At 34.5% G+C, this 27,883-nt stretch overlaps 1 protein-coding gene across 1 annotated transcript; it reads right to left on the reverse strand.

The window, feature by feature from the left end:
- Positions 1 to 189: 189 nt before the first annotated feature.
- Positions 190 to 27,688, reverse strand: LOC134844907 (uncharacterized). The gene is made up of 16 exons (XM_063861734.1): positions 27,680 to 27,688; positions 27,474 to 27,542; positions 23,888 to 24,138; positions 21,574 to 23,032; positions 20,889 to 21,310; positions 20,693 to 20,751; positions 20,331 to 20,623; positions 19,551 to 19,618; positions 14,573 to 14,933; positions 14,415 to 14,474; positions 14,228 to 14,307; positions 13,505 to 13,616; positions 8,765 to 8,857; positions 7,501 to 7,607; positions 5,026 to 5,146; positions 190 to 753 (listed from the first exon to the last, which is right to left on the reverse strand). Exons 1-16 carry the CDS (start codon positions 27,686 to 27,688, stop codon positions 685 to 687), a joined length of 3,633 nt encoding a protein of 1,210 aa, XP_063717804.1. The 3' UTR covers positions 190 to 684.
- Positions 27,689 to 27,883: the final 195 nt, after the last annotated feature.

Here is a 27,883-nt window from a genome sequence, read left to right on the forward strand (position 1 = left end):
TTATAATTAATTACCGAGGCATTTTAAAAAGACTTAAAACTATAAATGGACTGTTGTCAAAGCTGACTACTGAAATCCAATGGATAGCAGAAAAAAAAAGCAAAGATTTCTCAAATACGCTATGCCATAATACTTTTGGTATTAATTTTATGTAACGAAGCAATGAACACGCAACACTGTTGAAAACTCTCTAGTCGAATAATTGAATTAAAAAATAAGTTGGAATTATTTGAAAATAAGACAAATTGATTTTTATTTAAAACGATGTCAACTACCAAAATTCAAAACTAGTATGCTTCAATTTAGCCCTAGGTTCCAAATATTTTCAGCATTAGCAAGACTAACAAAGCAAATTTCATCACAATAGAGCGGATACAACAAACACTCAAAATTGTAGAAATCAAAAAGGTGAAAATCTGAAATACGTCAATTTCGTGGTAAGTTTTGACATTGCGATTAAGATCACTGGAATTTTTTTATTTGGCTCCTTTAACATCAGACATCAACTTGAAACAAATTATTGTAGCCGCGGTTTTGAGGGTAAATCAACTGGAGTATTGCCGCATAATTTAGGTTGATTGTTCGTTAATTTCCGAAGTCAGCGGCAAATCAGAGAAACTCCTCAAGTTCAAAGATGAACAAACACTGAATCTCATTTTTCTTGTACGAAACTTCATATAGTTTCTATTCTCTTCCGGCCAATTTGCTGATCAAATTCTCGCACAACTCGTTCATTTCCTTATTGTCTTTCACCTGAAAGAGAAAGCAGAGTGTGAAATGGAACATTTTAAACACAAAGATATGTAAAAAATGTAAAATATCTAAAAGGCAGTTAGAAAAGGGTCAAGTAAACCGAAATAAAAATGATTGACCTTTTTGAACATTTTTGCAACTCTTAAATTTCCGAAAAACTCGAATCCAGTTGAAGCTCTTTGAATGTCAAAAGTCTGGTTGAATAAGTTATTCTTTTATTCGCTTGATATTCTGAAAACTAAAGTTGATTTTTGAAAATCATGTTATGTCGCGCCATTTTCACATTTGTTATTGGAGGGCGTAATTTGCCTTTCAAACAGAAAATTAAAAAACTGAGCTTAATCAGAAATCCACAGTCCAACAGCAAGAAATCAAAATTGAGCGTAAGCCTCAAAATTATCACTTATTTTAAGACCCAAATAAGTGATAAATCACTTCGTTCCTTAAAACTTTTACAACAAAATTTTACAGAGGCGAAGTTGCACTTCGCATACACAAGCAAAAACGTGACAGATAACGCTACTGGGAAAAACTGAATGAGTAGAACTTTGAGTCTACAAAAATTCTTAAGTGACGCACGCCAATTATGAATCTACATAATTGTTAAGTGACACAAGCCAATTATGACGCTTTAGCAGTACCAGTCAATTTGAAAAAAAATTACCAACTAAAATGCCTCTATCTAACGTATTTTAACTGGTGTGCGAAAAAGTTCACTAAAACCAAACATCCGACCCTGTCCATGTTCGAACCCTCTTCTTTTGTTGAGTGTCTCCTTTCCTACCTCTACGCTACAGATCCATGATACCTTGAAGCTAAAATGCTTTCTGTAATAAGATAGTCAGTGTTAATATCCTTAGCATTGGCTGTACTTAATAGCTGATTATAGATCAAAATGAACACTTTCAAAATGAACACATTTAGTCGCAACAATATTTGCGTCTTAGGTTGGAAAAAAAGATAGTTCATACTATAAAACAAACTTTGCTTGTGTGAACATGGAACACAGAAATTAGACTGAAAAACTTGAATGCAGCTTGAGTTAGACTGAAGAGTTTGAATGGGGAAAAGAAACCAAATTCAAATACAATTGACATTTCTGCCAAAATTCCAGTTTATCGATAAATTATAACATAGCCAATCGAAGATTGAAAAAGAGTAATGAACGCAAGTAAACATAAAAAACAAACTTTGTTGCAAAAATTTCACTTTCGAATTTCAAAGAAAAAAATACATGCCTTTACGCTCTTTGAAACATTAACCCAACTTGAGAAAACTGGATCAACAGGTGAAGTTTTTATTCCGCTGGAAATCTATAAATTAAATTCCAGTTTCAGCAGATAAATTTCCATTGAATTCAAAAATAGCAATATACTTAAGTTCATTCATAAATGCATCAACATGTATGAATGCACATCTGTAGTTATTATAGACTTTTATGAACATTTTAAGACATTTTCCTGAAAAAAAAAGTCAGCAAAATTGAAATTTTTTCTTTTTTGATTAAAACTAAGCAAAAACTTTTGCAAACTACAATTATAGAGCTATTTTTCCAGTCATTTCAACGTCATTACCAGTCATTTTGTTGTTAGACCGCCTGTTAGAAGAAAAGTTAATTTTAAAAGAAACCAAAGCCGGTAATTTAAAAACCGACGGCAACCAGAAACTGACCTTTTTGGCATAAACTGTCATTTTTTGTTTACTTATGACGAAATGACACTATTACAAAATAATAATTATTATTATAAAAATGATTATAAAGTATTTAATCAAAATAGGGTGATTTATCTTAGAAATACATAAACTATACAGCTGTGACTAGTAATTACCTGATTTGCGTTACGCAAAGCTCAAACCGAAAGTTATATTAGTACATAAACAGTTTTTACACACGATAACAGCTCACTTTCGTCTAAACTCTCATATTTGTAGTTTTGCGAATCGTCTAAATTCCGTTTTATTAACATCGTCAAATTTGTTTTTCGTCTAATTTCCTAGGCCCATCGAACATCTTTTCATGAAAACAACTGGTCGAACAAAGAAAAATTTGTTCCACACAGTAAACAAAAAAAAACAACTTGAAATGAATACAAGGCAAGCAGAAAACATAATAAAAATTAGAAAAAATTGTTTGCGGAAAAAAGCCTTGTTCCGGATTACAGACACTTGCTTTGGCAAGTGTAAATAGCTCTGAAAAATCAGCAGAGAACAAAAGTAAGCCTCGATTGAAAACTTTGCTCATTGCATCAAATATCTGCACAAAACCATCTACAGAATTGACTATGACTCAAAGACAGGCACAGTGAATGGAATGTACGTCAAGCAAGCGGATAAAGCGTATGTTGCTTGAACTTACAAAAGAGCAACATACAGAGGGCAGACACTCAACAGAGAAGTGTGAAGGACTAACATTGAAAAAAAATTCTTTTATAAAAATGTGCAAAAAAGGTATAAAGTGTTTATAAGGGGTTTGCAAAACGCATTAATCCCTTCAAAATAGGGCCCATCACGAATCAATATTGCAATGACAGGGTTCAATGGAGCTAGAGCATACCCTACAGAGAGTTGGAAAAGATTCAATGAACGCAAAAAAAATTGACTTGCTTTTTGAAAAAACTTAAAATTTGAGTTTCAAAAACAATATATTATTCAGAGGCGAGGCTGCGCTTCGCAAACACCAGCGAGAAAACGCAGCTCTAGAAAATAAAATACAGAAACGGTTAAAATAAGCCTCAAAAATTAAGACTTTTGCAGTGGCGAATTGGATCCTACGACAAGAAGATTTAGAGTCCCCTGTCCTCGCATCTGCGCCACTGCCTCATGACATTTTACTAACACTAGCCACAAACAAAGCAGCTACATATGCTAATAAATTTTTAAGGCGATAAAGCACAAGTGGCACCAAATACAAATAGACACTATTTTAAATGTAAGAAATTGGAATAAAAACTTAAGGCGTCCACATTAACTTTGCATGTAATAAAATGGAAAGCATCATGCCAAATTAAGATAAATTATACATTTCAAAAAAAATTCCAGATACATTGAGCAGAAAAATTTCGGAAATGGATTTTTTTTGTTCAACTGTTGTGTGAAACGAACAGCTTTTTTGGTTCATTTAATGCAACAAAACAGCATCAACTGTTTTTAGCTGATTACGTAAAGCATCCCAAAGGTGCCCAATAATTAGCACCAATATTTGCGAATTAGGCTGGAAAAAAATGGTCGTACTATTACACTACGCTCGCTGAAGCGCGTTGTGCAATAAGCTCATGGGCGTGAACAATTTCAGTTATTTTCACCCAGACTTTGGGTTCTAAAACAGTTGAATCACCCTTTTCAGTTGCACTTGGCTGTAAGAGCACGTTTTCGTCAATTGTCTCGGCCTATCAGCCTCGAATTGTTTCTAGCGTGCTCTTCAACTCAGTGCAACTTGAAAGAATGTTCGTACGATTACAAAGACAACTGGTACTGTTCAAGTAAATTTCAAACAATATACACACATGAATATAACACTAATGTCATATTTTCACAGATCACGGATTTCTGTACTGAAAAAGCCTATCCTTAAAATTGCATATGTAGTTGATAAACAACAGCTATATATTGCATCGAGAAATTTTGTGGCACAAATCGAGACTCGAAGTGTCGAGATGTGATCAAATTTCGAGACGCAGTATACGCTGTTGCGTATCTGGTATAAAACACGTTTGAAAAAGGCTCACAGCCGAAAAAGTTTTTCGCCATCTCGTAGTTTTTACTTTCTATTTTGTTTATTTGAGTGTTCAAATAAAGCACGGGAATAAATTGCATACTAGCGTTTTATTTTTCAAATACAGCATGGAAACATTTTGATCACGTGTCTTATATGTACCAAAAGGGCACAAACGTTTTACTCACTGAGTATTTCGTGTCCTATACCTCAGTTTAGATTAATCATTTTTCGGTACCTTCACCGCTAAACTAAATTAATGAGTAACGTCGTTTCACAGCTAAACTAAATTAACTGTAACTTCGGTTGCAAACCTTTCGGTTGCAAGTGGTAATACCGGTAGCAAACTGGAATTTTTTGCTCGTGTTATCGTTTCGATCCGTTGATGAAAAACAAAAACAACTTCTTGAACCTTCATATCCAACTATCGTTGTCTTCACAAAAAAGGTTAAGTGAATTGTTCTTTCAACCTTCTGAAATCTGTTCAACAAAACTCATTTTGCCTTTAGTGAAAATTTGAAATGAATCTATTAGAGTAAGGATAAAAAAATCAAACGGACCTTCTGGTCGTATGAGAGTTGTAGGGCATCATTGGCCATTTTGAGTCTCTTTAACTCCATCTCGAGCTGTGTGATGGATCCCTTCAGCGCTCTCTCCTTCTCCTGTGCCTGCTCCTCCGCCCTGAACAGACAGTAATTATTTCGACTACAGCAAAATTGGTCTGAATACTTTCGGTCTTCAGACTAAATTAAACATAAGACCGATCGACCTCTGAGCTGACCTCCCAGTTCATTTTACATTTTCAACTTGATAAAAAATTTTCTTTCTCTTTCTTGCAGTTTTCAATCTAATTCAGTGCAACATTATTAAACATTGCCAATCGAAGATTGAAAAAGAGTAAGGAACGCAAGTAAACATTAAAACAACACTGACTTTCTTGAATCAACATAGCCAACTAACAGTTCGAAAAAAGCAAGGAACGCAAGGAAACTTAAAAAAATTGACATGTTTTTTCAAGAGACTTCAACTTTTGAATTTCGAAAGAAAATAGATGGCCTTAAAGCTCTTTGAATTTGTAGAACAATTTATGATGGAAACTTTTTTGCTGAATTTAACCCAATTTAAGAAAACCGGATCAATACGTTAAATTTTTATTTCGCTGGGAAATCTGATATTTAATTTCTATTTTCGAAGTTGAACACGTTTTTCGGGACCTCTACACTTTTGCTGTTCGATAGTTGAGTTGCCTTCCTTTAAACAATGGAAATGCACTGAACTCAAAAAGAAATCACAAGTCAAACTGCGAAAAGTCAGAACTGAGCGTGAACAAATTTTCTGAAAAAAAAACAAAAAAAATCAACAAGACCTATATAAGAGTCCTCACTACGTTCATTACTCTTAAACATTAAAATAGAAAACATGGATCGTTTGTCCTTATTTTTGAATTTCCTTATTCTGTGCTACTCAAACTCATTACTTTTGAGTTTTCTGAGCTACGTGGAGAGCAACCAGCTATCCTTGTTGTGTCATAAAACCATATGAAAATGATTGGGTAACGATTAACATTGATGCTACTCTTGTCCCAGAATTTTTACATAAGTACCATGCTCAGAATATGAAAACCACAGAAAAAATTGAAAAATAAATTTGCAAAAAACCTACATCTAGTAGAATGATTCACCTCGTGTTTAAATGTTTCTCTCGAATTCTAAAACCCTATTCCAACCGAAAAAGACCTCAATTCAACATCCAATTCAATTGAACTAGCGTGTAACGCACCTCCGGTGCTTCGAATTCTTAACATCATGAAAAACCACATATGCTGGAAACAAGATCTGCATCCTTTGAGTGTACTCTGACAGCACCCAATTACAAGGTTCGTAATTACAAATTTTTTTACACATGGTTTTTTTTACACATTTTGAGAAACCATAAAATTTTGTGAAGTTTCATATAAATTCTTTGAAAAAATTTAAAATGAACTAAGAAACGTCACAGCTCTGAAACTAAAATCAATTGAGCACTCGCATTTGGACGCAAGATTTGCAACTCATGAGAGTAATCTTACAGCACCCATTTTGAGAAAAATTTTGAGAAACTTCAAACTTAAGTTTTCTAAAAAAGATAATTTTTTGAAAACCAGAAAAAAACGTAACATCTCAAAAACTAACAAGATCTAAGCGCCTTATTTGAAGGCAATATTTGACAGTACTCACTCTGACAGCACATAACTACAGGGTTGGGAAATTCAAATTGTGAAGAAAGTTTAAATTTAAGTTTTCGGAAATTTTTTTTGGAAAAATCACAAAAAAAACGTCATATCTGGAAAACTATCAAGGTTTGAGCACTCACATTTGGAGGCCATTTGGATTTGCCAGACTCTCACTACAAAGATGGGAACTTCAAATTTTGTGAAATTTTCTTATCTAAGTTCTCTGAAAAATTTTGAAAAAAAAACCTAAAAAAAAACGTTTTACCCAAAAACTTCAAGGATTTGGGCAGTCATATTCTCAGGCAATATTCGCAACCGCTAAGAGTACCCTAACAATTTCCAACAACAGGATTGAGAACTTAAAAGTTTTGAAAAAATCATAAAAAACGTCATATCTCAAAAACTACACGGATTTGAGAATGGAGATTTGGAGGCAAGACTCGCAAACCCACAGGCAAGACTCGCAAACTTATATTTGCTTAAAATTGTCAAAAACCTCGAAAATGGCCCAATCTCGTAAATTAAAAGGATGGATTTGTTGATTCATTTATGGCAGAATCGCAAAACCTGGGAAAACACTGAATTGAAAATGGAAGATCGAAAAATAAATTAACCATTGCAATATACGATATAGCTTAGACGTGCAAAAATGTTTTGTTAAACATGCAAAAAATACGTTGAAAAAGCTTACACATGGCAAGATTATGATACCCGCATATAATATATAATAGATTCATGAGTATCCATAGTAGGTACACAGAGCAAGTTATATGACCACTTGGAATTGCACTTTGATAAGAAAAAGTCAATAATGATGGCTTACTCGGTAAATCTCTCCTCAGAAAACCTCTTGAGAGTCTCGTACATTTTCTCCTCTTCTGCGATTTTCTGATGCGCCTTCTGAAGTTCTTGTTTTAGGATCACTTCGTTCTAAAGAAACACATGACAACGTGGACCAAAAAAAACTAAGAAAACTCTAGGAATAGAAAAGTTTTTTTTTTCTTAATTTTTTTGGTGATGTTAAAGCTGATTTTAAGCATGTATTTCAGCTTGAATTATTTCGCAAATACTGAACTTTTAGGGTTTGTTTGAACTGCTTCAATTGGCTCAAGTTATACTCCTCTGTATTTTTCGAGAAAACTTTACCAGCTGAAAGACCCAATTTATTCCTGTTACAAAAATCAAACAATGCTTGCTTGTGATTTAAAAGATAGCCAACAGACTATTGAAACGCAAGTGAACAGAAAAAAAATATTGATTTGCTGAAGTTGCACGAAAAAGACGGCCTTAAAGCTCTTTGAATTTTTTGAACAATTTATGATAAAAAAAATTTTGATGAAAATAACTCAATTTGAGAAAACTGGATCAATAGGTATTTTTTTAAAATTTCGCTGGGCAATCTGACAAATAAGTTCCATTTTCGAAATTAAAGTTGATCACGTTTTTCGTGACCTTTACAGTTATGCTGTTCGATACTGGAATTGCCTTCCTTTTTCCTTTTAACAAAGCAAATGAACTAAATTTAAAAAGAAAGGAAAAGTTAAACAGCAAAAAAAGTAAATTGGAACCTGAAAAATTTTTTCTGAAAAAAGTCATTGCGACCGCGGAGGGTTCTCATGCTTGAAGGACCGAATGCTTGAAAAATTTCAACCAATCAAAACCGCTAAGCGTTTCTATTGGCTAAATGCCTTTCTCACAAAATCATAGTCAATTTTAACAGAAAATGTATTAATTAATTCAGTGGAAAATAATCAAAAATATTACAAATTGCGGGTTACAACCGCAATACTTTTCAGTTAATCATCAAGACTAGGCGGGCCAAAATCATAAGAATTTTTCAGTCTTCAAAACTCATCTGCTTATTATCAAATCGGTCAATATTAACACTAATGGCCTTGATTTATTTTCTTACTTTGAGATTTTCGCGATTTACTTTGAGATTTTGAATACTCAATTCTTATTGGCTGAAAGTAAGCTAAAATTAAATTCAAGCATTCGGTCCTTCAAGCATGAGGGACGCCACCATTGCGACCGACCTTTATAAAAGTCTTAAAAATATCAAGAAACAAAGAATATTCATTGCTTACGTTTTTGTATTGTCCGATAGCGTCTCTAGCTTTGGTGTATCGCTTTAACGCCTGGTCGAAAGACTGCTCCAGTGATTGTAGATCATTTTGGTACTGAAACAAAATTTGAACGTTGAAACACTCCTCAAGAACATTGTTTTCTCATCTTGTAGAATTGATGAAGCAATCAAATTATAAAACTTTTTCTGAAACTTATTAATTTTTGCGCGGATTTCCGAAGGTAAGTGTTAGACGTCTCTAATCCGAAGTTAACTGGTTTTATCACCCTTTGGTACTGATTAGAAGTCTATCGGCCAGTTGAAGTCCATCGGTCAATTGAACAGGGAGCAAACAAAAGTAGCAAAAGTTTTCTGAAGAAATATTCTACGAAAACTTCAAAACTGAGACAATTTTCAAATTGACTTAGACGGCCGAACAAAACTTATGACATACCTGACTTAAATGCCAGAAGAGTTCACAAAAACAAATGGATCTCCTTAAAAACCCGCCAAGGAATTGTCCGAATAAATCAGTTCAAAGAATTCTTCATCAAGCCTTGACCTAATCCAGTCACAATAAACTCTTTCCTAGTCTGCCTGGAAAAACTATTTTTACACAACAGAAGTAGTAATTATTGGAATATAACAGAAAAAGAGAAGAGGCGCAAAAACTCCCCTTTATCATCACTTCAAACTTTAAAGCAATATCGTATCTTTCATGACTTTTGCCATAACCTGTTAAAGGACCTTAGCCATTAGGGGGGCCAATTCCCTTATTTTGAAGATGATTGAACACTAGACAGAAGTGCAAATTGACACTTTCAAGTTTCAAACAGGAACATACAACTTCACAATTGAATATTCAATTTCACCAAACGTGAAGAATGAAAGCAAGAAGTATAAATGGAATCCCATCACTAATCAAGCCATTATCAACTCAAAGTAAAGTCAAATTACAGATTTAATCGCCTTTTAAAAAAGCTTCCCGATCGCATCATGTCCTTCGAAGCCAACAAAACCACTGAGGTTCAACAGCATGAGCAGAGATACTCAACCAGTGCCGGTGGCTCCATCGTGATGCTCCCGGAGGCAACTCTGAGCGGGACTAGTAGCGAGGTGGCTCCGGGGGTATTTTACAGACACCAGAGTGCCTACAAGACCGAGAAGGCAGACGCACTCGGCAGGAGCTCCAGGGTCGAGGCAGTAAGTAGACAACCCCCTCTGCCCTTCATCACACACCCCACCCCTCATTAACTCTTAATTAACCATGTATAACTAGATAGTAACCATGTACTCTTATTTAATGTTCCATTTAGACCCGATTCGAAAAGAGGGATGCAGCCGGCCGACAGCTCGAGACTGTAAGTTTCCAGACAAAATAATCGTATCAATATTTATTGATTTTTAGGAAAAAAATTGCGAACAACTCTAAATTATTTTCAGACTCACAGGGAGTTCATCGCGCCTGGAAGCGGTTGTTGAGCCGATTGAGTTTAGAAAGAAAAGACGCAAACAGAGATTCTATCAAGTCATATCACGGACAATGCTTCAATATCTTGCACTTAATAATGCCAATTAGTAATGCACTATTCGAATTTAAACTTCTGCTTCATGTGTTGCGTCTCTTCAAATATCACTATGGCAAAAAAGGAAACCTCCTCAAAACAAACATAGGCAACTAACAGTTGGAAAAGAGTAATGAACGCAAGGAAACTGAAAAAAAAACTACTTGTTTTTTCAAGAGACTTCAACTTTTTCTTCAACTTCAACTTTGTTCTTCAAGAAAAAAATCGATGGCCTTAAAGTTCTTTGAATTTGTAAGACAATTTATGATGGACACTTTTATGTTAAAGTTAACCCAATTTGAGAAAACTGGATCAATAGGTAAAACTTTTATTTCACAGAGAAATCTGATAATTAACTTCCATTTTCGAAATTAGAAGTCGATAACGTTTTTCGTGACCTGCACAATTTTGATGTTCGATAGTGGAGTTTGCCTTCCTTTTAACAATGGAAATGCACTGAACTTAAAAAAAATCACAAATCAAACCGCGAAAAATCAAAATTGAGCGTGAACAAATTCAGATTTTTTCCTGAAAAAAAACAACAAGACCTATATAAGAGTACTCCCTACGTTCATTACTCTTAATAATTTGCCAACAGAACGTACTCATGATTTCAATAAACATTTTTTCGAACGTCAGAAACTATTAAAACACTTTAGCAGCAAACGTTTAAGAGATCATCAAAATTATCTTTTTCAAACATCAATTAAATTCATCATCAGGTTTGAAATAGTTTCAGTGTGAAAAAAAAATCTCTTTTGAAAATAGTCGAATGTGACATTTTGCGTCATTTTCATTTTCATGTTAAATGTACACAAAATTGAGCGTGAACAAATTCAGATTTTTTCCTGAAAAAAAAACAACAAGACCTATATAAGAGTACTCCCTACGTTCATTACTCTTAATAATTTGCCAACAGAACGTACTCATGATTTCAATAAACATTTTTTCGAACGTCAGAAACTATTAAAACACTTTAGCAGCAAACGTTTAAGAGATCATCAAAATTATCTTTTTCAAACATCAATTAAATTCATCATCAGGTTTGAAATAGTTTCAGAGTGAAAAAAAAATCTCTTTTGAAAATAGTCGAATGCGACATTTTGCGTCATTTTCATTTTCATGTTAAATGTACATTTGTTTCGTTGATCAAACAATTAAGGCTACAGAAATTTAACGAGGGAAGCTGAAGTAAAAACAAGACAAATGTAAAATAACTTCTTCATTCATAATCTCCCAAAAAGCATAACTTAAAGCAAAGTTTTGCGCGTCTAAACAAAATAAAATTTTATAGATAGAATCCCATGATACGTTTTTATCTTCAACAATGCCTGCACTATTTTCTCACAGGAACAAACACAAAAACTCCTTGAATTATATATTTGCAAACAAAAAACTTATTTCATAATAGACATGCTACCTATATAAACTCTCAATCTACCTCGAAAACATCATTCACCATCTCAGCTTATCTTACAGCATCGCAAGTGTCATAAAATATCCGAAGCTTATCAGCTTGTTTATTTTGAAATTATTAACCTCATAGAGAATGAGTTTCGAAAACATGGAATGGGGACTTGGTAAAGCACCCGGGTGCAAAACTAAACCAGGATTCCCCAACATGACCATGGAGACTAGTATGGACTGCCCCTGTGAGCCTGTTGGGACTCACAACGACAACAGCGAGGGATACTACTCGCATCAGAGCATGTACAAAACCGTGAAGAGCAAAGGACGGGGAGTCAAACATGTTATTGAAGCCGTGAGTTTGTCAAGTAACAACTTTGTGAACAAATCATCCTTAGATAGAAGCTTTAAAAACGCAAAACTCAAAAATCGCCAATATTTCCAAAAACTGTTGATGAGTTTTTTCAACAACTCGGACATTTTCAAGAATTGTTGATGATTTTATTAAGCAGCTATTCCGAAATTTTGTTTTAGTCTCGATATGAAATGACAGACGGCAGCGGCAAACGTATCGAAAAGGTAAATAATAGAAAAAAAAGATTTCATGGAAAACCCTAAACTCTGAAAATGGACAACACCACCCGAGTATAAGATAAATCAGTTCGTAGATACCCTCTTACAAGACTTAGTTCAGAAACATTTTAGAAATACATCGAAAGTGAGACTGGCACACCTTGGGAAAGGAGGAAGGAAAAGAAAAATGAAACTATCGAATGAGAAAATGACCAACAAAAAACTGCAGTACATTAAACTTGCTATTAAACTTAAAGACTATGACTATTTAATACCTTTGTAACCAATTTAACTCGAACTTAACCTCGATAAATTGTTTACGGTCTTCGATAAGAAAGTAAGGGCATACAGACACTTTTAAAGACGCTTATTTTGATAAATGCAGTTTCTAGACATTTTTGTAAGTTTCTTTAAGTGTCAATGAAATCAAAGAAACCCAAAAAAGTTGAGATTTTTTTGGAAATTTTCAACTTTCGAATTTCGGAAAAACATTCACATGTTGAAGAATATTATATGATTTTTCGGCTGAGAAATCTAAAAAATAAATTCCATTTTAAAAACTTAAAGTTATTCTTAGTTTTTCGCGCCATTAGCAGAATCGTTCTTGAAGGGTAATTAGCCTTCCTTTCATCTAATAAGTTAAAACTGAATTTGAAGAAAAAAAAATCTTTTTCCTGAACAAGAAATACGATTTAATTAAGCGATAACTCACTTCTTTTACTAACAATTGATTATGGCACTCATTGTTTATAAGCTCTTTTGACTTCATTCAGCTTAGATCTCATTCAGCTGAGAGGAACTAATGTTCAAACCCAATCGTCATAAAATAGCTGATCATCATTAGACTGATCGGACAAAAAAAACTTTTGTACTACAACAACATAGACTACGTTAAGCTGGTAAAAAATTTTCAATTGAAAATCAGTGGGAATGCAATTGCATCAAAGCTCGTAGAAATTATGACATTTTTCATAAGATAAAAATTTTGATTATATCAACCAAATTTAAGAAAACCTGATCAATGAACGTTTTTGATTTCAATCAGTTAGCAGCCAAAATAAACAAATTCTAACCAACACACCAAAATGAACAACTTCACAACGTTTAGTACTATCTTTTGCAACGTTTCATTCTCAGAAATTGAGAATTTAATATTTCAATGATTTCAGCTCGAATGATAAAACTTTCTTTTAAAAAAGTTCGAAAAAAAAACTTACTTCTTCATTTTCTTGGCTCAAACGATTGATGTCATTCTGGAGATCTTTCATGGCTTTGTCCTTTATCACACACAACTGAGAAAAGGCATCCTCCAAATCTTGCAATACAACCCTGAAACAATCAGCTCTTCCGTATTTTGATTCAATTACATTGCCAGTTGAGCTTACCTACTTATATTCGCTATTGGACATATTTACATAGCGGATGTTAGATGAAAGCCCAAGAGCTACGTTACAATTAACTGATCATTCACGAAAGGGCTCACCAAAATCTTTCACACAGAGGCTAATCTGCACTTCGCATACACAAGCAAAAAAAGCTGCTCCAAAAATTAAAGGCTATTCAATAATTCCTGGAAAGAAGTCTTGGAACTAGTTAACTTTGAACTGCTGTGGGTGCTCGAAGTCAACAATTTTTCACCACTACACCATCGAGATCTATCACAGTTTACACCCAGAAAATAGGTCCTGAAAATGAAATCAGACCGCACGCCTCGAGTCGCTTGCCTAGATGCAAGCTATTAAATTGCCAAAACTATGCGGCAAAATTGCCACTAAAGGAACACTTTATTTCCGAGTTGGGTTGAAAAAAAAGTTGATGGGTAATACAACACTACAATCGCTAGATTACTTGTGTAATAATGCAGGGAAATTCAAAACTAGGTAGACATTCAAATTATTAAGGAACACTTGGTTATTCAGGTAGTCACTGAAACAACTTACATGGTACCGGCTTCTTCATTGCGTAATTTCGTCAAGTCTTCCTTCATTTGTACGTTCTCGTCACGAAGACATTCGTACTCCTAAAACAAACTAACAGATACTCGATCCTGCTCAACGATGAAAACTGATTTATTCGAGCAGCATACGAAATTACGTAAAAAGGCGCAACATAACACGGAATAGATACCTTGAAAAAGTCTTCTTTAACGTTGGCTGGCAAATCAGATGTTTTTAAAGCAGCAGGAACCTGAAATGATATTAAGATCAGAGATACACGCTGGGTAAATGTTAAAAATTTTTTTGTTAGTTTTCAGTCCGAAACTTTACCCAGTAAATTTTAAATACCTGTCGATTATTAGATGGTGCAATGCTTTTTTCATTCGAATTCAAACTTTCGTTGTCTAAAGCTGGTTTTAGGCCCACATTGATCTCAACAAATTCTGTCGTTTTGTTTAAAGCGTCTGGCGTTTCTGAAACGTCTGTCGTTTTCTCACTTGACTCATTTTTAGATTCCAAATTTGATGTCGAGATGTTCTCTTTGTTTTTGTTTACTAGGGCCCGTTTAGCTTTAGATTTGACTATTGTCCCTTGATTTTGAAAGGACTCTTCGTCTTTAGTAGCTAGCGTCGGGGTCGCAGACGAGGAAACTTTTGCCTTGAGTGATTTCGCGACTTCTAATGACGATGCTGGCGTTTTGTTAACTTGCCTGAAATATCGGAAATCAATAAGAACTTACAAAAAATGAACAGTTTTCAGTGCACCAAATAAGCAATTTTTGTAAAAAAAAAAAAAGAGAAGTTGTTACTTTTTATTTGGAAAAGAGCATTTAATGTTAAAGTAATAGTGTTTAAAATAATTCAAATCGTTAAGATGGCTCAAAACATGCGAACAAACTAAAAGAAACTACTTGAACTGCGAGACAGCGCGATATCAAAAAGCAATAGATTATTCTAATGTTGTTCCTTTTCATTGAGCCAATACCCTGTCAATTGAAACTCATAAGTAGAGTAATAAGCCATTGATATGTACTAAAACAAAAAAGCATATCGATAAGTTAAAAAAATATAATTGAATGAGAAATTTTTGAAAAAAGTCTTTAAAACAACAATCAATTCAATTATACTTAAACACTTTAGCACTTAGGAAATAGAGTTTCATTGCTATCTTCCATTGCCTTGATTTTCACAAAAACATCGAAACCGAGGTTACATTAAAAAAAACTAAGAAAACTTACTGCAGTTAGGTGTTGTGACAAATTGATATTTCAGAGATACGATTACTTCTGCTCAGCAGTTAAACAGGTGATGTACAACAAAAAACTGAATTATTTCTCAGGGAATGAGACGGTTTTCAAATATAATAGAATAACTAAAAACAGATAAGATAGCATACAAAAAGAGCGAAGCTTCAGTTCAGCTGAATGGTAATGTAAAACATTCGATTTAAGCCACGCGCAGTCGAATGGTACAAAAATTGAGGGAAATAGTACACACAACACAAGTAACACACTGCATAAAGAATTAAAGCAAAACCAATGCTTTGAAAAGTAAGCACGAAAACCAAATCTACTTTTGCACAATTTTTACTTGGATTACAATTCGTGTTTAAACTCAATTTGTTTTTAAAGCTAATTTACTAATTCTGTTAAATAAAATGAAACTTTAAACAGTGAATAATTTTGGAATCGCTTGGATAAAAAAGAGGAAATGGAACCATACGTGGGACCTTCCGCGGTTACAAAATCTAAAATTTGCGCTAAAGGTACATTATATCCATTTATACAACCTATTTGATTTTCACACAAAGGCAACCGATCGTGAATAATCGCTCGATCCTAATGAAAAAAAAGTATCGAAAAAAAACGCAGTAACTGGAAGATCCCGATGAAGAAAAATTTGATAAACATGTGTTTCATCTGTTATAAAAAGGTATGGCACTGAAAAATTAAGACAAATTTAGTCGTAATTAAGATTTCAAATAGTTTTTAGTGCAGGAAAAAAAACAGATCTGATTATTTTCCCTTTATCGACTTACTTTTTTCAGTCCAGTAATTTGAACTGTTGTACCGGGTTTAAAACGATTCACTATCGCAATCATAAGTAACTATTATGCAGATCTCTAAAATACATTCTTTTTAGGGCGCTAAACAAGACTTGAACTAAAAACACGACTATCAAAAAATGTTACTTGTATTCATGAGCAAAAATTGCCCAAAATTTAGATCTGACTGACGAAAAATAGTTTGATAATCCAGTTTTGATTTCGTGCATCAATTTTTAATTATAAACAATTTTTCAACCAGGCGAAATTCCGAAACGGTTTTACTTATAACCAAACAGCAACCGGAAGATATAGCTTATGCTAATCGAAACCACCAAGACAAGACACAGAAAATATTGCAAATAGACAGTTCGAAAGGAGTCACTAAAAGCAAGGAAACAGACAAAAATTGACTTGTTTTTTTTAAACCTTCAACTTTCGAACTTCAACACAGAGGTCAAGCTGCGCAACAACTTTTACAATTTTGGTATATGTGGCTCATATGAAACTCATTTTGATGAAAACCTGTGGCGAAACAATTGCCAGCTTTAATTAAGCATTAAAAACACTGAGCGGTAACTATGCAGACAACTTTTGAGTAAATTCCCGTTTTTCCGGTAAAATAATGAAAAGAAGTCGAAATGAGGCTATATATTAAGAGCAAACATAGCCAATCAAAAATTGGAAGGAGTAATGAACGCAAGTAAACATAAACAAAACACTGACTTTGTTGACAAAAATCTAAACTTTCTAATTGCAAAAAAAACTAGATGCCCTTTAGGCTCTTTGAATTTCTAGAACGATTCAAGATTGGCGCTTTTTTGATAACATTAAGCCAACTTGAGAAAACTAGATCAACAAGTGAAGTGTTTATTCCGCTGGAACTCTATAAATTAAATTCCACCTTCGAACTAGAATTTCAATTGAACTCAAAAAGTGCATATATACCTCAGTGCATTTAAAAACTTTTTCCTAAAAAAAAATCAGCAAGACCTTTACAAGAGTCTTCACTGCGCTCATTAATCTTGAAAAATGTAGAGAAACTTATGGATTGTTCATTCAAAAATTCGACGCGACATTTATTTGAATCAATTGCAAATATAAATTGTCAGTTATCATATAAGCATTATGATGAAAACTTGCTTGAAACTAAAACCAATCAAACAGACGAAAAAAAATAACCACAAGAAAACTGCTGCTGAAAAAACTGTCGTCTCTTTCATTTTTCTTGATTAGCCTATAACTTAAGAAATAAAAACGAAAACCTTAATTAAACTATTCTGCTGTAATTTTCAATGCGAAAGAAAAATAACTTAAGCCAAAATTAAAAAAACAATTGACCGAAAAACGGAAGAAACTTTATCATGAAAAAATGCGTATAAACTCAGGACTTCAAAAAACACGATAAGAACATCAAGCCGCTGAAGAACACTCGAGGAAGAAACTTTGTACAACGCTTAATTGAAAAAAAAACTAGTTTGAAGGGAAAATTTTCTTCTGAGAAGTGATTTTAAAATTTCAAAAAAACGTCCAAATTGAATCGATTGAAAAACGAACGGAAACATAGAACAAAACACGGCTATAATGCAAACCCCATAAAAACAAAACAAGTACGCTGCATATTTGTAAATTTACCATTTGAAACTTCTTTCTATGAAGAAACTATTCTGCGAACAATATTATTAACAGGAAAAAATCTAGTTCCCAGTCGCAAAACCCTTTCTTATTGCAAGGGTAATAAGAAATATTATATGGCCTAAACGCTATTTAAATTTCGAGAACAATTTATGATTGACACTTTAAAAATTAAAAAACACAATTTGAAAAATTTTTATTCAACGGAAAGGTCTTTAAAAAATCAACTTTCGAAATTAGAAGTTGATCACATTATTCGTAATGTTTACACTGTTCTATAACTGTTCAATAGTTGAGCTTGCCTTTCTTTTAACAAAAAAAAAAAACTGAAGTTGGAAAAAAATACTAAGCCAAACTGCAAAAAATCAAGTTTTAGTGTGACTTTAGCAAGACTTCTACTGACAAAAAAAAACTTTTAATCATCACGACCTATATCAAAGTCTGAAATATTCTCATTCACTCTTCAAACACCGCGTTCATTGAATGTTAACAAAAATATGAGCAAATAATGAAGATCTCGTTTTATGATTTCGTTCTATCACACATTTTATGTCACGAAGTTATCGTTTCATGAAGTGTGCTTAATGTCAAAATTGTGTTATTACCCAGACAAACACAATAAAAAAAATTCACAAAATTCACTTAACAAGTAAACAAAGCAATTTTGATACAGAGGCAAAGCATCGTTTTGCAAACACTTGCGAGAAAACGACAAAATACAGCTCTTTAAAAAGCTATAATAAAATTAGAAATAAGCCTCGAATTAGTAAAAAATAAATAATCGGAAACCTCTGAGATTCGAACCTGCAACCTAGAGATTAAGAGACTCACAGACTAACCACTCAGTCACCCACAAAGTAAGTGAACAAATGCTGTGCAATTTCTCATGCTACATTGAAATTTCCAAATAAGTGAACACTTTTAATTAACACTTACTTGCGAGTTAGATTAGAACAAAGAAGGTTCGTAATAACACACTAAATTGATAGCAAGTGTAAATAAAGCCAACAGAGAGTCAATGAACTCAGGTAAACCTAGAAAAAACGTCATAGACATTTTGTTTGCTCTGTTCAAAATCTCTTCCCATTTAATTGTTAGTGAACTTAGCGAAACTTTTTATTCCAAGTTATCTTTAACTTTTTTGTCTAATTATATCTTTTTAGTATAATTTTTCAATTTTCAAAGATAAAAATCACGTTTAAAGTCTTTGAATTTCAAGAAGTCATATTTGATTTTTTTCATTTCGCTGGTAAGTGTCAAAAACGAAATTTGAGCGCGAACAACTATTAAGAATTTTGCCTGAAAAAGGACCAGTTAAAATAAAGGACCAGTGAAAAAGGACCAGCTTAGTGTGACCAGTTAAAATAAAGTTTCTCAATTCATTCATTAAACAAAAGTCAGTTCTTGGATTTTTCTTCCGGTCACCCCTGGGTGACAAGCATTTCTGCACCGATCAAAATAAAATAAGATCTCCTTATATGTCATTGAGCAAATAAACAGAGCAAAAAAACTGATAAAAGTAAATAAGCTTTAAAAATAAGAATTAGCCCTGACACTGGGCTGAAATACAGCGGGAAAAAAATGCAAAACTAAGCTAGAGCAAGATAAACCCTGGACCATATTAGAGTAAATTGTAACTTAAACTAACCAATCGCCATCCGGTTGATCAATATTGTCAGTGGTAAGATTCGGGGCTTCACTTTCTCCAGTTTTTGTCTAAAAACCAATCAATCATTTATTTTAAAATTTAAGAATGGAGACACTTTTATTCTTTAAACACAACAGGTCATTAGTTTCATTTAACGCTTGCTAGTCACAATTGTGATTCAAAGATTAAAAATCGGATGAGTACAATCATCTATCAATTTCGTTAAAATATCTAACATAAAGTTAAGAAGTCCCGCCGGAGAGCAATGTTTCTCATCATAGTACGAAATAGTGCTACGCTTATTATTCTGAGACATCATGGTGATATTAGACAATGGCGAGCGGGATTGATAGGTGGCGACTAAAAGGTTAGTCATAGAGGCACACGCAATCAGCGGCGTGACTTTCTTTCTGGCCTGTTTTATATTAGGACCAGATATTGTACTGAACGACCAGCGACGTTCATCGGGCTACAATCGGAAGGTAATGACATCATCATATACAGAATAAGTGACACCATTCATTCCTATTTCTTATTTGACTTGATAATGATTCTTTAAGTTTACGCATTTTTTTAACTTCAACTAGCCAAATGATCATAAAGGCCAACCTTGAATCACATTGACACCTGTAATTATTAACTACTAGGCTGAATTCGACAAGTTTTTTATTCACCGAACAAATAGTTTCTTGATCATCAAGAGTTTTGATCATTATCAAGATTCAACACAATTTTTAGAGTTAGCATTGAAGAATGATAAATGAGTATTGTGGAACTCACATTGCCAGCATCAATTTGTGCGGTGAATCCATCTTTGAAACTCGATTCCTTAACTGGAAACACGGGTTCATTCTCCGGAGGTGAACTACTCATCATGTTCTTGCTACTTGCAAACGGATCCGCAATCGCATCAAAGTCAAGATTATCGTAATCTATGCCTTCTGTGTTGTTCTTGCGTGGCAGGGGAGGCGAGTCCATCATCATTTTCTTGGAAGACTTAAAAGGGTCTGCAACTGCTTCGAAATCGAAGTCCTCGTTGTCAAAACCTGCCGAGGGTTTGGCCTCTTCTAGTTCTAATTGACGCAAAGACGTTCAGTTATCACGAAGAGAAAACAAATTGAAAAAGAAATTTGAAAACAAACCTTGTGACGGAGGATTAGCACCAATTTCGTTAGCTGTTTCAGGATTGACTTCAGAAGTTCTAAAACACAATGAAACCAAGCTTAAACGCGCCAAAATTCATTAGCGGATATTAAAAAGTATATCGCTCAGTCAAAATCATCGTGCTACTTTTAGGCAGTTATACATTTAATCGCGTGGTGTTTGTAGTTTTCTTACAACTCATTGTCTGACGGAGGCGGTGGAAAATCTTCCTCGGCCGGGGGAGGAGGAAATTCCTCGACTGCAGGCGGAGATGGAAATGCTTCTGTCGGAGGGGGTGGGAAGTCCTCGTCTTTTGGGGGAGGAGGAAATGCCTCATCTTCTGCTTGCTCTTCGACATCATGTGAATCATTCTGTGTTCGGTTATTCTCCCCTTGTATGATGGAGTAGGATGACTGTTCAGTATCTGTGACGTAAGAGGTATCCCCAGATGACGTAATGAGTTGAGTTGGTTCTGTAGTCTGAACTACGGAAGCTGTTACTGCTGATGGGGCTACTATTTTTGCACTGTTTGAGTCTGGTTGGGCTTGTGCAGAAGAAGAAGAAGCTCTTTTTGGAACAGGAGGAGGCGCTTTTTTGGCCAAATCTTTGCCATCCTCCTAAAAAAAACTGCTCTAATTTTAGTTTACTTAATTATTGTCCTTTACTTGTCCTCTGAAAGTAAGGCAATGTCCAGTGCTTAACAAGCTTTTATAAATATTATAAAATCGCTTTTTCTTTTGAAACTTTACCAAGTAATTTCTACAAAATCCTTTGAACCAGAAGAAATTACTCTTCAGTATAATTCTATGCAAATAAGATCATACCACAAATCCAAATGGTTTGTCTGCTCTTTTATTACTAAAAAAAACTGGTCGCTTACCAGTCCATTTGTATTTTCAGTTGCGGCATCTCCCGCTCCAGTTAATAATTTAGCTTTCAATTCTGACTCAGATGACAGCTTCGTATTGGCACTACGCCTCGCTTTGTGCGGTGGAGTTTTTGTTTTTGTCTTCGAATGAGCCGATGGCCGAGTAATAGTGGCCGATCCATTCATTTCTGGTAGCTGATCTGAAGCTTGACCCGAGGAATCCTCTTCAAGAGCATCTAAAGAACCAGGGTTGTAGGACTCAATTGGCGCGGGGGATCCTCCAGGTGGCGAGTCTTGCATGAGATTCTTACTGCTTGCAAATGGATTCTCAATGGCATCGAAATCAATATTGTCATAATCCACACCCGCGTTGTTTTTGCGTGGGAGTGGCGGGGAGTCCATCATCATTTTATTTGATGATTTAAAGGGATCGGCAACTGCCTCAAAATCAAAGTCATCATCATTGTCGTACGCTGAAGCCATTTTGATTGGTCCTGCTTGTTGCGAAATAACTTGACTCGGAACAACTTGGTCACTTCTTGTGATTGCTTCTTCGCTCTTATCTTTTATCGCAGTTTTTCTATTAGCACCAGTCTGAAACGACTCTTCTTGTAGGCAAGGAAGTAAAGCTTCTTGGTCCGCAGTTTCCCGGTCAAAAGTTCTATTATTATTTGAATCCTCCTCTGACACACTGTTTGGTTCACAGAACGGGTCAGAACCAAAGAAAGAAGAATCAAGCTCCGACTCTGACTTGTTGCTAATCGGTTCTTCAAACTCTTCTAAAACGATTTTTGAGCTTTCACGCAACTCAAACTGGGAATCTGGCTTAAGGGAACTGTAATCACTGTCACTGGAAGATTGGGATCTTTGTGGTTGAAGTAATGGTTTATCTACAGGTAACCTAGTAGAAGGAATTCCTAGAGAAAATGTCGGACGTCTTAGTGGAGAATCAAAAGTGGGAAGAGTATCGAAATCAACCTGATCGGAACTTTTGAACTGCAACAAAGGTGATTGAGAGTAATCGTGTGGGAAACTCTTTTTGACCGAACTTAACCGCTCGTTAACGTTAAAAAGAACAGTAGTACAATCTGCAGCTGAAGTCTTGTCAAAGAATCGTCTTTCGTTACTTTCACTTCCACAAGTTGATCCCGACCCTTCTAAAGAAGACCTGAAGCTCCTAGTTTTATAGTTCACAGGTGTCGCAACGTCGGTAATGGTATCTTCAGATCCTGACACGAGATGATCTTCTACTTCGCCGAGAACCACAGTCGCGTCTAGACTCCAATCGGACTCGGCTCCTGAAGAGTTTCCTTCAACTAAAGAGTTTTGGGAGTCCCCGCAGACCGAATAGTAAAGACTATTTTCACTGGAAGAAACGGTTCCGTATTTGCGATTCGGGGAAGCAGTAGTACTGAGATAAAGACTACTACTAGGAGAGGTAACTCCACTGCCTAGCTCACTAGAACCAGAGCTGAAATTCAAATAACAAAAAGATCAGATAGATGAAAAGCAAACAATCAACATTAATTTTTTGAGACAATCAAAGTTGCTGTTTGTAATATGCAACTTTTGTGAGATAATTAAGTCAAGCATTGATTAGTTTTCCGGTTGGCGCTTCAGCTTGGTGTGACAACAAGTTAAAATCTAGCATAATATCTTGCTTCTATTATCACACCCTCGCTTTATCATCAGAACTTATCTGATATATATACTGTTTAGTACGACTTACCATTTTGCTTTTAAGCAACGATGATCATAGAAGTACTAAACAAATTCACAGCAAAAATATAACCAAAAAAAGTAAAGCACATAGCAGAATTTGAGAATATTTGAACAGAACTAGGTTCACATTTAACTTACTATTCCCTAAAAAGCCAAGAGTAATAATACACAAGGACAGTCGATTGATGAGCATGTATCACAGAATGATCCGGCCACACTGATTGAAGAAATTGAAAAAAAAAATCAATTTTTGTTCCGACCATTGAAAATGGGGAGGAACTTTGTATTCGAATTTGTTTTAGTTTTTTGTTCTCCACACAAAATCAGGTACCACAAACAATTATCGGACTGGATTGAGTGATATATCATATCAAATCCCTTTCAGTCGTGATTCAGAACTTCAATTTTATGAATCGAAACTATTTTTAAAAGCTAAATTTGACACTTCACTAGCAAGAAAAACTTCAAAAAAATCTTAAAAATATTGTTAAAAAGAAAAAAATTCCGCATGGCCCTCAAACAATCGAAAGCACGCGAAATTTCGAAGTGAATTTACCACTTCTGTGTCCCTCCCCTCCATTTTCCTACGACACTGATGACATACCTTTCGGCTTTGTTTTCCAAGTCGGCTAACTGATCGTCTATCTGGTTGATTACCACACAGTGCTTAGTCTGCACCTGGGGTGAAAAGGGCCCAGTCGAATTTTCAAAATTTAAAGAGGGCGGCGGAGGGGGAAGACCAGTTGCAGTTTGGGGTTCCTTTGGCGTGTTTTCAGTACTGGAAGTCTGTTCCTGTTGCTTGAACGGAGTTAAACCTCCTCTGTTCACTTCTGAAGACTCGTTCTTGGCAGAATCCTGAAAAATTGAAGCTTAAATTATCGTACATTTTGATATTATTCAACAAAATACAATTTCATATTATTTTTAATCAATAATAATCTTTTAAAAATAAAGTCCAAACATTCTTGTAAAAAAAATCGTTTTACAGGAAATTTTTAAACTAAATTATCACGTCAAAAAAATCAAAAACTATTCAGCGTAAAACTTGACATTGACGAATCATTCAGTCAGTTCATGTGATTTAAAACGCAAGGTCAATTAAATGAGACTAAGATAGATCAGCTCACCATTGGCTAGCAACAAACAGATTATGGTAAGAAGAAGAAGCGAAATAGGAGAACAACAAGGCCGAATTAAGTCAGAGTGAGTAGCCTAGATTGAGTAATGACTATGGTTATGCTGCGACATACAAGCAGTTGTTTCAGTTATGTCTACTAGTACGCTCAGTTTCTTATGCGTAATAAACCGTGAAAAAAGAGCTATGGTAGCAGCTAGCAAACTTAAAATACGTTTTTTAGATCCGAAACTGAAATCATTACATGGAATGTTTAGGATCGTCTCGAGTGTTCTTATAAGCTCAGCCTTTTCTGCAACATCATTTTTTTGCAGAAATAGTTTTTAAAAATTGCAAGTTGCTCTCGCATTTTTTCCTCTTTTTCAATTTATTCCTCGGCTTTTAAAACTAAATACATTGGATGCCAAGTAAATTTGGATGTAATAACAAAAAACGAAACCCAATTTTTTTTTAATTTAGCGCAAAGAAACTGCATGGCAAGCCACAACGGACATAAGATTCAAGCATAAAATTTCGCTAAAACAATGTGTAGCTGAGTCATGACTACCACAAAACTTTAAACGAGGTTCACGGAACACCATAGATTATTTAGGTTCGTTACTTTCACCGCTAAACTGAATTAACTGGTACGTTATTTCATTGCTAAACTGAATTAACTGGTAACGACGGTTGCCAAGTTAACGTCAGTTGCAAAATTTCAATGAACGCAAAGAAACGAAAAAACTGACTTGCTGTTTGAAAAAACTTCAAACTTAGAATTTCAAAAAGAAAAATATATTGCCTTGAAGCTTTTTGGTTTTCAAGAACTATTTATGACAGAGGCAAAGCTGACGAGGAAAAATACAAAAAGCAGCTCTCGAAAGTGAAATAAAAAAGGTAAAAATAAGCCTCAAAATAAACTTTTGCTGTGGCAAATTCGCTTCTACGACCAGGAGATTTAGAATGCCCTATTCTCTCATCTACGCCACGGGCTCTTGACAATTTAGTAAGACTAGCCTTAGATAAAGCAGCTACATGATTTAACAAATTGCCAATGCCATGCAGCAAAAATGACACCAAATACAAATAGACAAAATTTTGCAAGCAATAGTTTGAAATATAACAAACTGAAGGCTTCCGCACTAATTATGCATGTAATATATTGGCAAGCATAAAGCCACACTATGTATCAACTATGCATTTCAAAACATTGCGAGATATAGTCAGTTACAAAAATTTCTGAAATCGACAATTATTTTTATTATGTTGTTTGAAACAACTAATTTTTACGGTTCATTTGATGAGTTTAAATTGTATTATTTGTGTTAACTTCGAATGTCAAAGCACATGCTATCAAAAAGCCGTAAAAATGTCCCAAAAAAGGCACCAATATTTGCCACTTAAGTTAGAAAAAAAAGTCGTAGTGTAACACTAACGCTAACTGAAGTTTGCCAATAGCTAGTGTAAATAAACGTCAAAACAATCAAAAACCAATGTCTCTTTTTTGCGTTGCCACATCATTCCACGATTCGTGAAGACATAAAATAGGCGTGCAAAGCCCACTTGTAACAGACATTTTTATTCAGGGTTGTCTGAACAAAGAGTTTTTTGATTAAAATAAAAATTCTAACTGAGCGCAAACACTAAATGTTCCATACAATTTCCTGACTTACTGTTCCGACTTTCGTACTGAAAATAACGAAATATTTGTGCTCGAGGTGGGTTTTTTTCTTCAGAAAAATTTTAACTAACTATTTTTGAAGACATTTTTTTTATATCATTCAAAAGATATTGTTGCCCTGATCTTAAAAACGAATAGATATTTCACCTGTGATTATTTTTCGTAAAATTATGGGGGTTTAAAGATTGTTATTTTGGCCAATTCGGGACAAATAACCTGCGATACATTTCGCGCTATTAACGCGTAAGCGGAGATTTAATCAGTCTTAGAAATTGTTCCAAATTGGTTGAAACAATCTTATCTGCCATAATTAATTTGTTACAAGGAGCGAAATCTATCTTCTCGAACTTATATGGCGTGTGGGGGGGGGGGGGGAGGAATATAAATTCATTTTTTTATATTCAATTTTTTGATGTTATTATGCTGCATAAACCTTAAAAGGCAGTCGGAACATTCAGGGCTTTGCCCTGATACGAGCATTCTTGTTCCAATTTAGGATGAAAACTTGTGCGAAATGTCTCTACAATTTTCGCGAAGCCTAGCTTCAATTTAAAAAAATTACCCAGCACAGGCAGCATTGCTTCAGAAAAAAAAACGTCTACAAAAACTGAGATAGTTAACAGAAAACTAAACTAAACTAAAAAAAATATAGCACTTAGCTGCATTATTTTTTACATCAGCACTCTTGAAGCGCATTTCCATCAGAGTTATAGATTGGCGGCAACTATCTATGGCAAATAATAGCTCTCATGTTCAAAAATCAGTTAGTTATAAATACCATCAAGATTTCCATCTCTTCAGATTAGAGAAACTTAAGATTTTCATGTTTCATCGGTCATGTTTTATCATCAGCTTAGCTAGTCAAAATTAGGAGAGTCATCTGCCCCATTTCGCTTTAGGGAGTCCTGGTGGCTTTCTTCGTAAAAAAAATGTGAGTTCACAATATTCATTAAAAATATAGTCCAGATAAGTTCGCGCAATGACTGTTATTGAACAATCAAATCTGCAACACCTCAATTATCAACGTTTACAACAAAGCTTAAAACCTAAATAAACCAAAGTACCCTTCCACTGCACCACCAGGTCAAAACGTACGAACTGCAATTTTTCTCAGATGATCTTATGTATTCAATTGCAAGATCGAAAAGCCATCCACGATTATAAAATTTTATGGCCTCTTATTCCAATGATTGTAGGTAGAATTCAGCCACCAACTTATCAGATCTTTTGCTGTGAAATAAATGTTCGCTCAATTTAGCATTAATGAAAAATGATTAATGAGAAATTACGCTTGATCAATACTTACAAATTAAGGTCTAAAATAGTCACGAATCTTCAACACTTAAAAAGCCAACTTCTGAAATATAAGAAATTTTGTCAGAAAACAAGCCTTACCAGTTTCTCATTCGCATTCACAACGTTGTTGATATCAAGTTTCTGTAGAACCCTGCATTCATTATCCATCTGAAAACAAAAAACATGAAATCACTCTTACCATAAAGTTAGCCCTGTTGATTACTCATCCAAATGACTTGCTTCACTTGAGAATACCTATTTAGGACAATGATATCACCCTTAATCTTATATTTCTAGGAACTAGCCCCAGTCATTTCCGACAAGACATCAACTAATTGACACTTTACTTCGTCCAAATCCGCACACAATTGAAGTCTTTCGTTAGGCAATCAGTAATTAACTGAACAATAGTTGGCCGCACTATAAATACCACATATCTTCTCGGGATAGCATTCAAAACTTTAATCCATTCTCTATCCTCAACAGAATTTAGTACAAAACCTAACATT

Source organism: Symsagittifera roscoffensis, chromosome 4 (assembly GCF_963678635.1).
Source record: "Symsagittifera roscoffensis chromosome 4, txSymRosc1.1, whole genome shotgun sequence".
Classification (NCBI taxonomy): domain Eukaryota; kingdom Metazoa; phylum Xenacoelomorpha; order Acoela; family Convolutidae; genus Symsagittifera; species Symsagittifera roscoffensis.

Bases quoted from the DNA above. Each gene is read 5' to 3' on its own strand.
- LOC134844907 (XM_063861734.1), bottom strand. The intron at 13,617-14,227 runs GTAAGTTGTTTC...TGATTGTTTCAG, and splicing joins AATGAAGAAGCCGGTACCAT to GGTTGTATTGCAAGATTTGG. The intron at 8,858-13,504 runs GTAAGTTTTTTT...ATTTTGTTTCAG, and splicing joins TGAGCCAAGAAAATGAAGAA to TACCAAAATGATCTACAATC.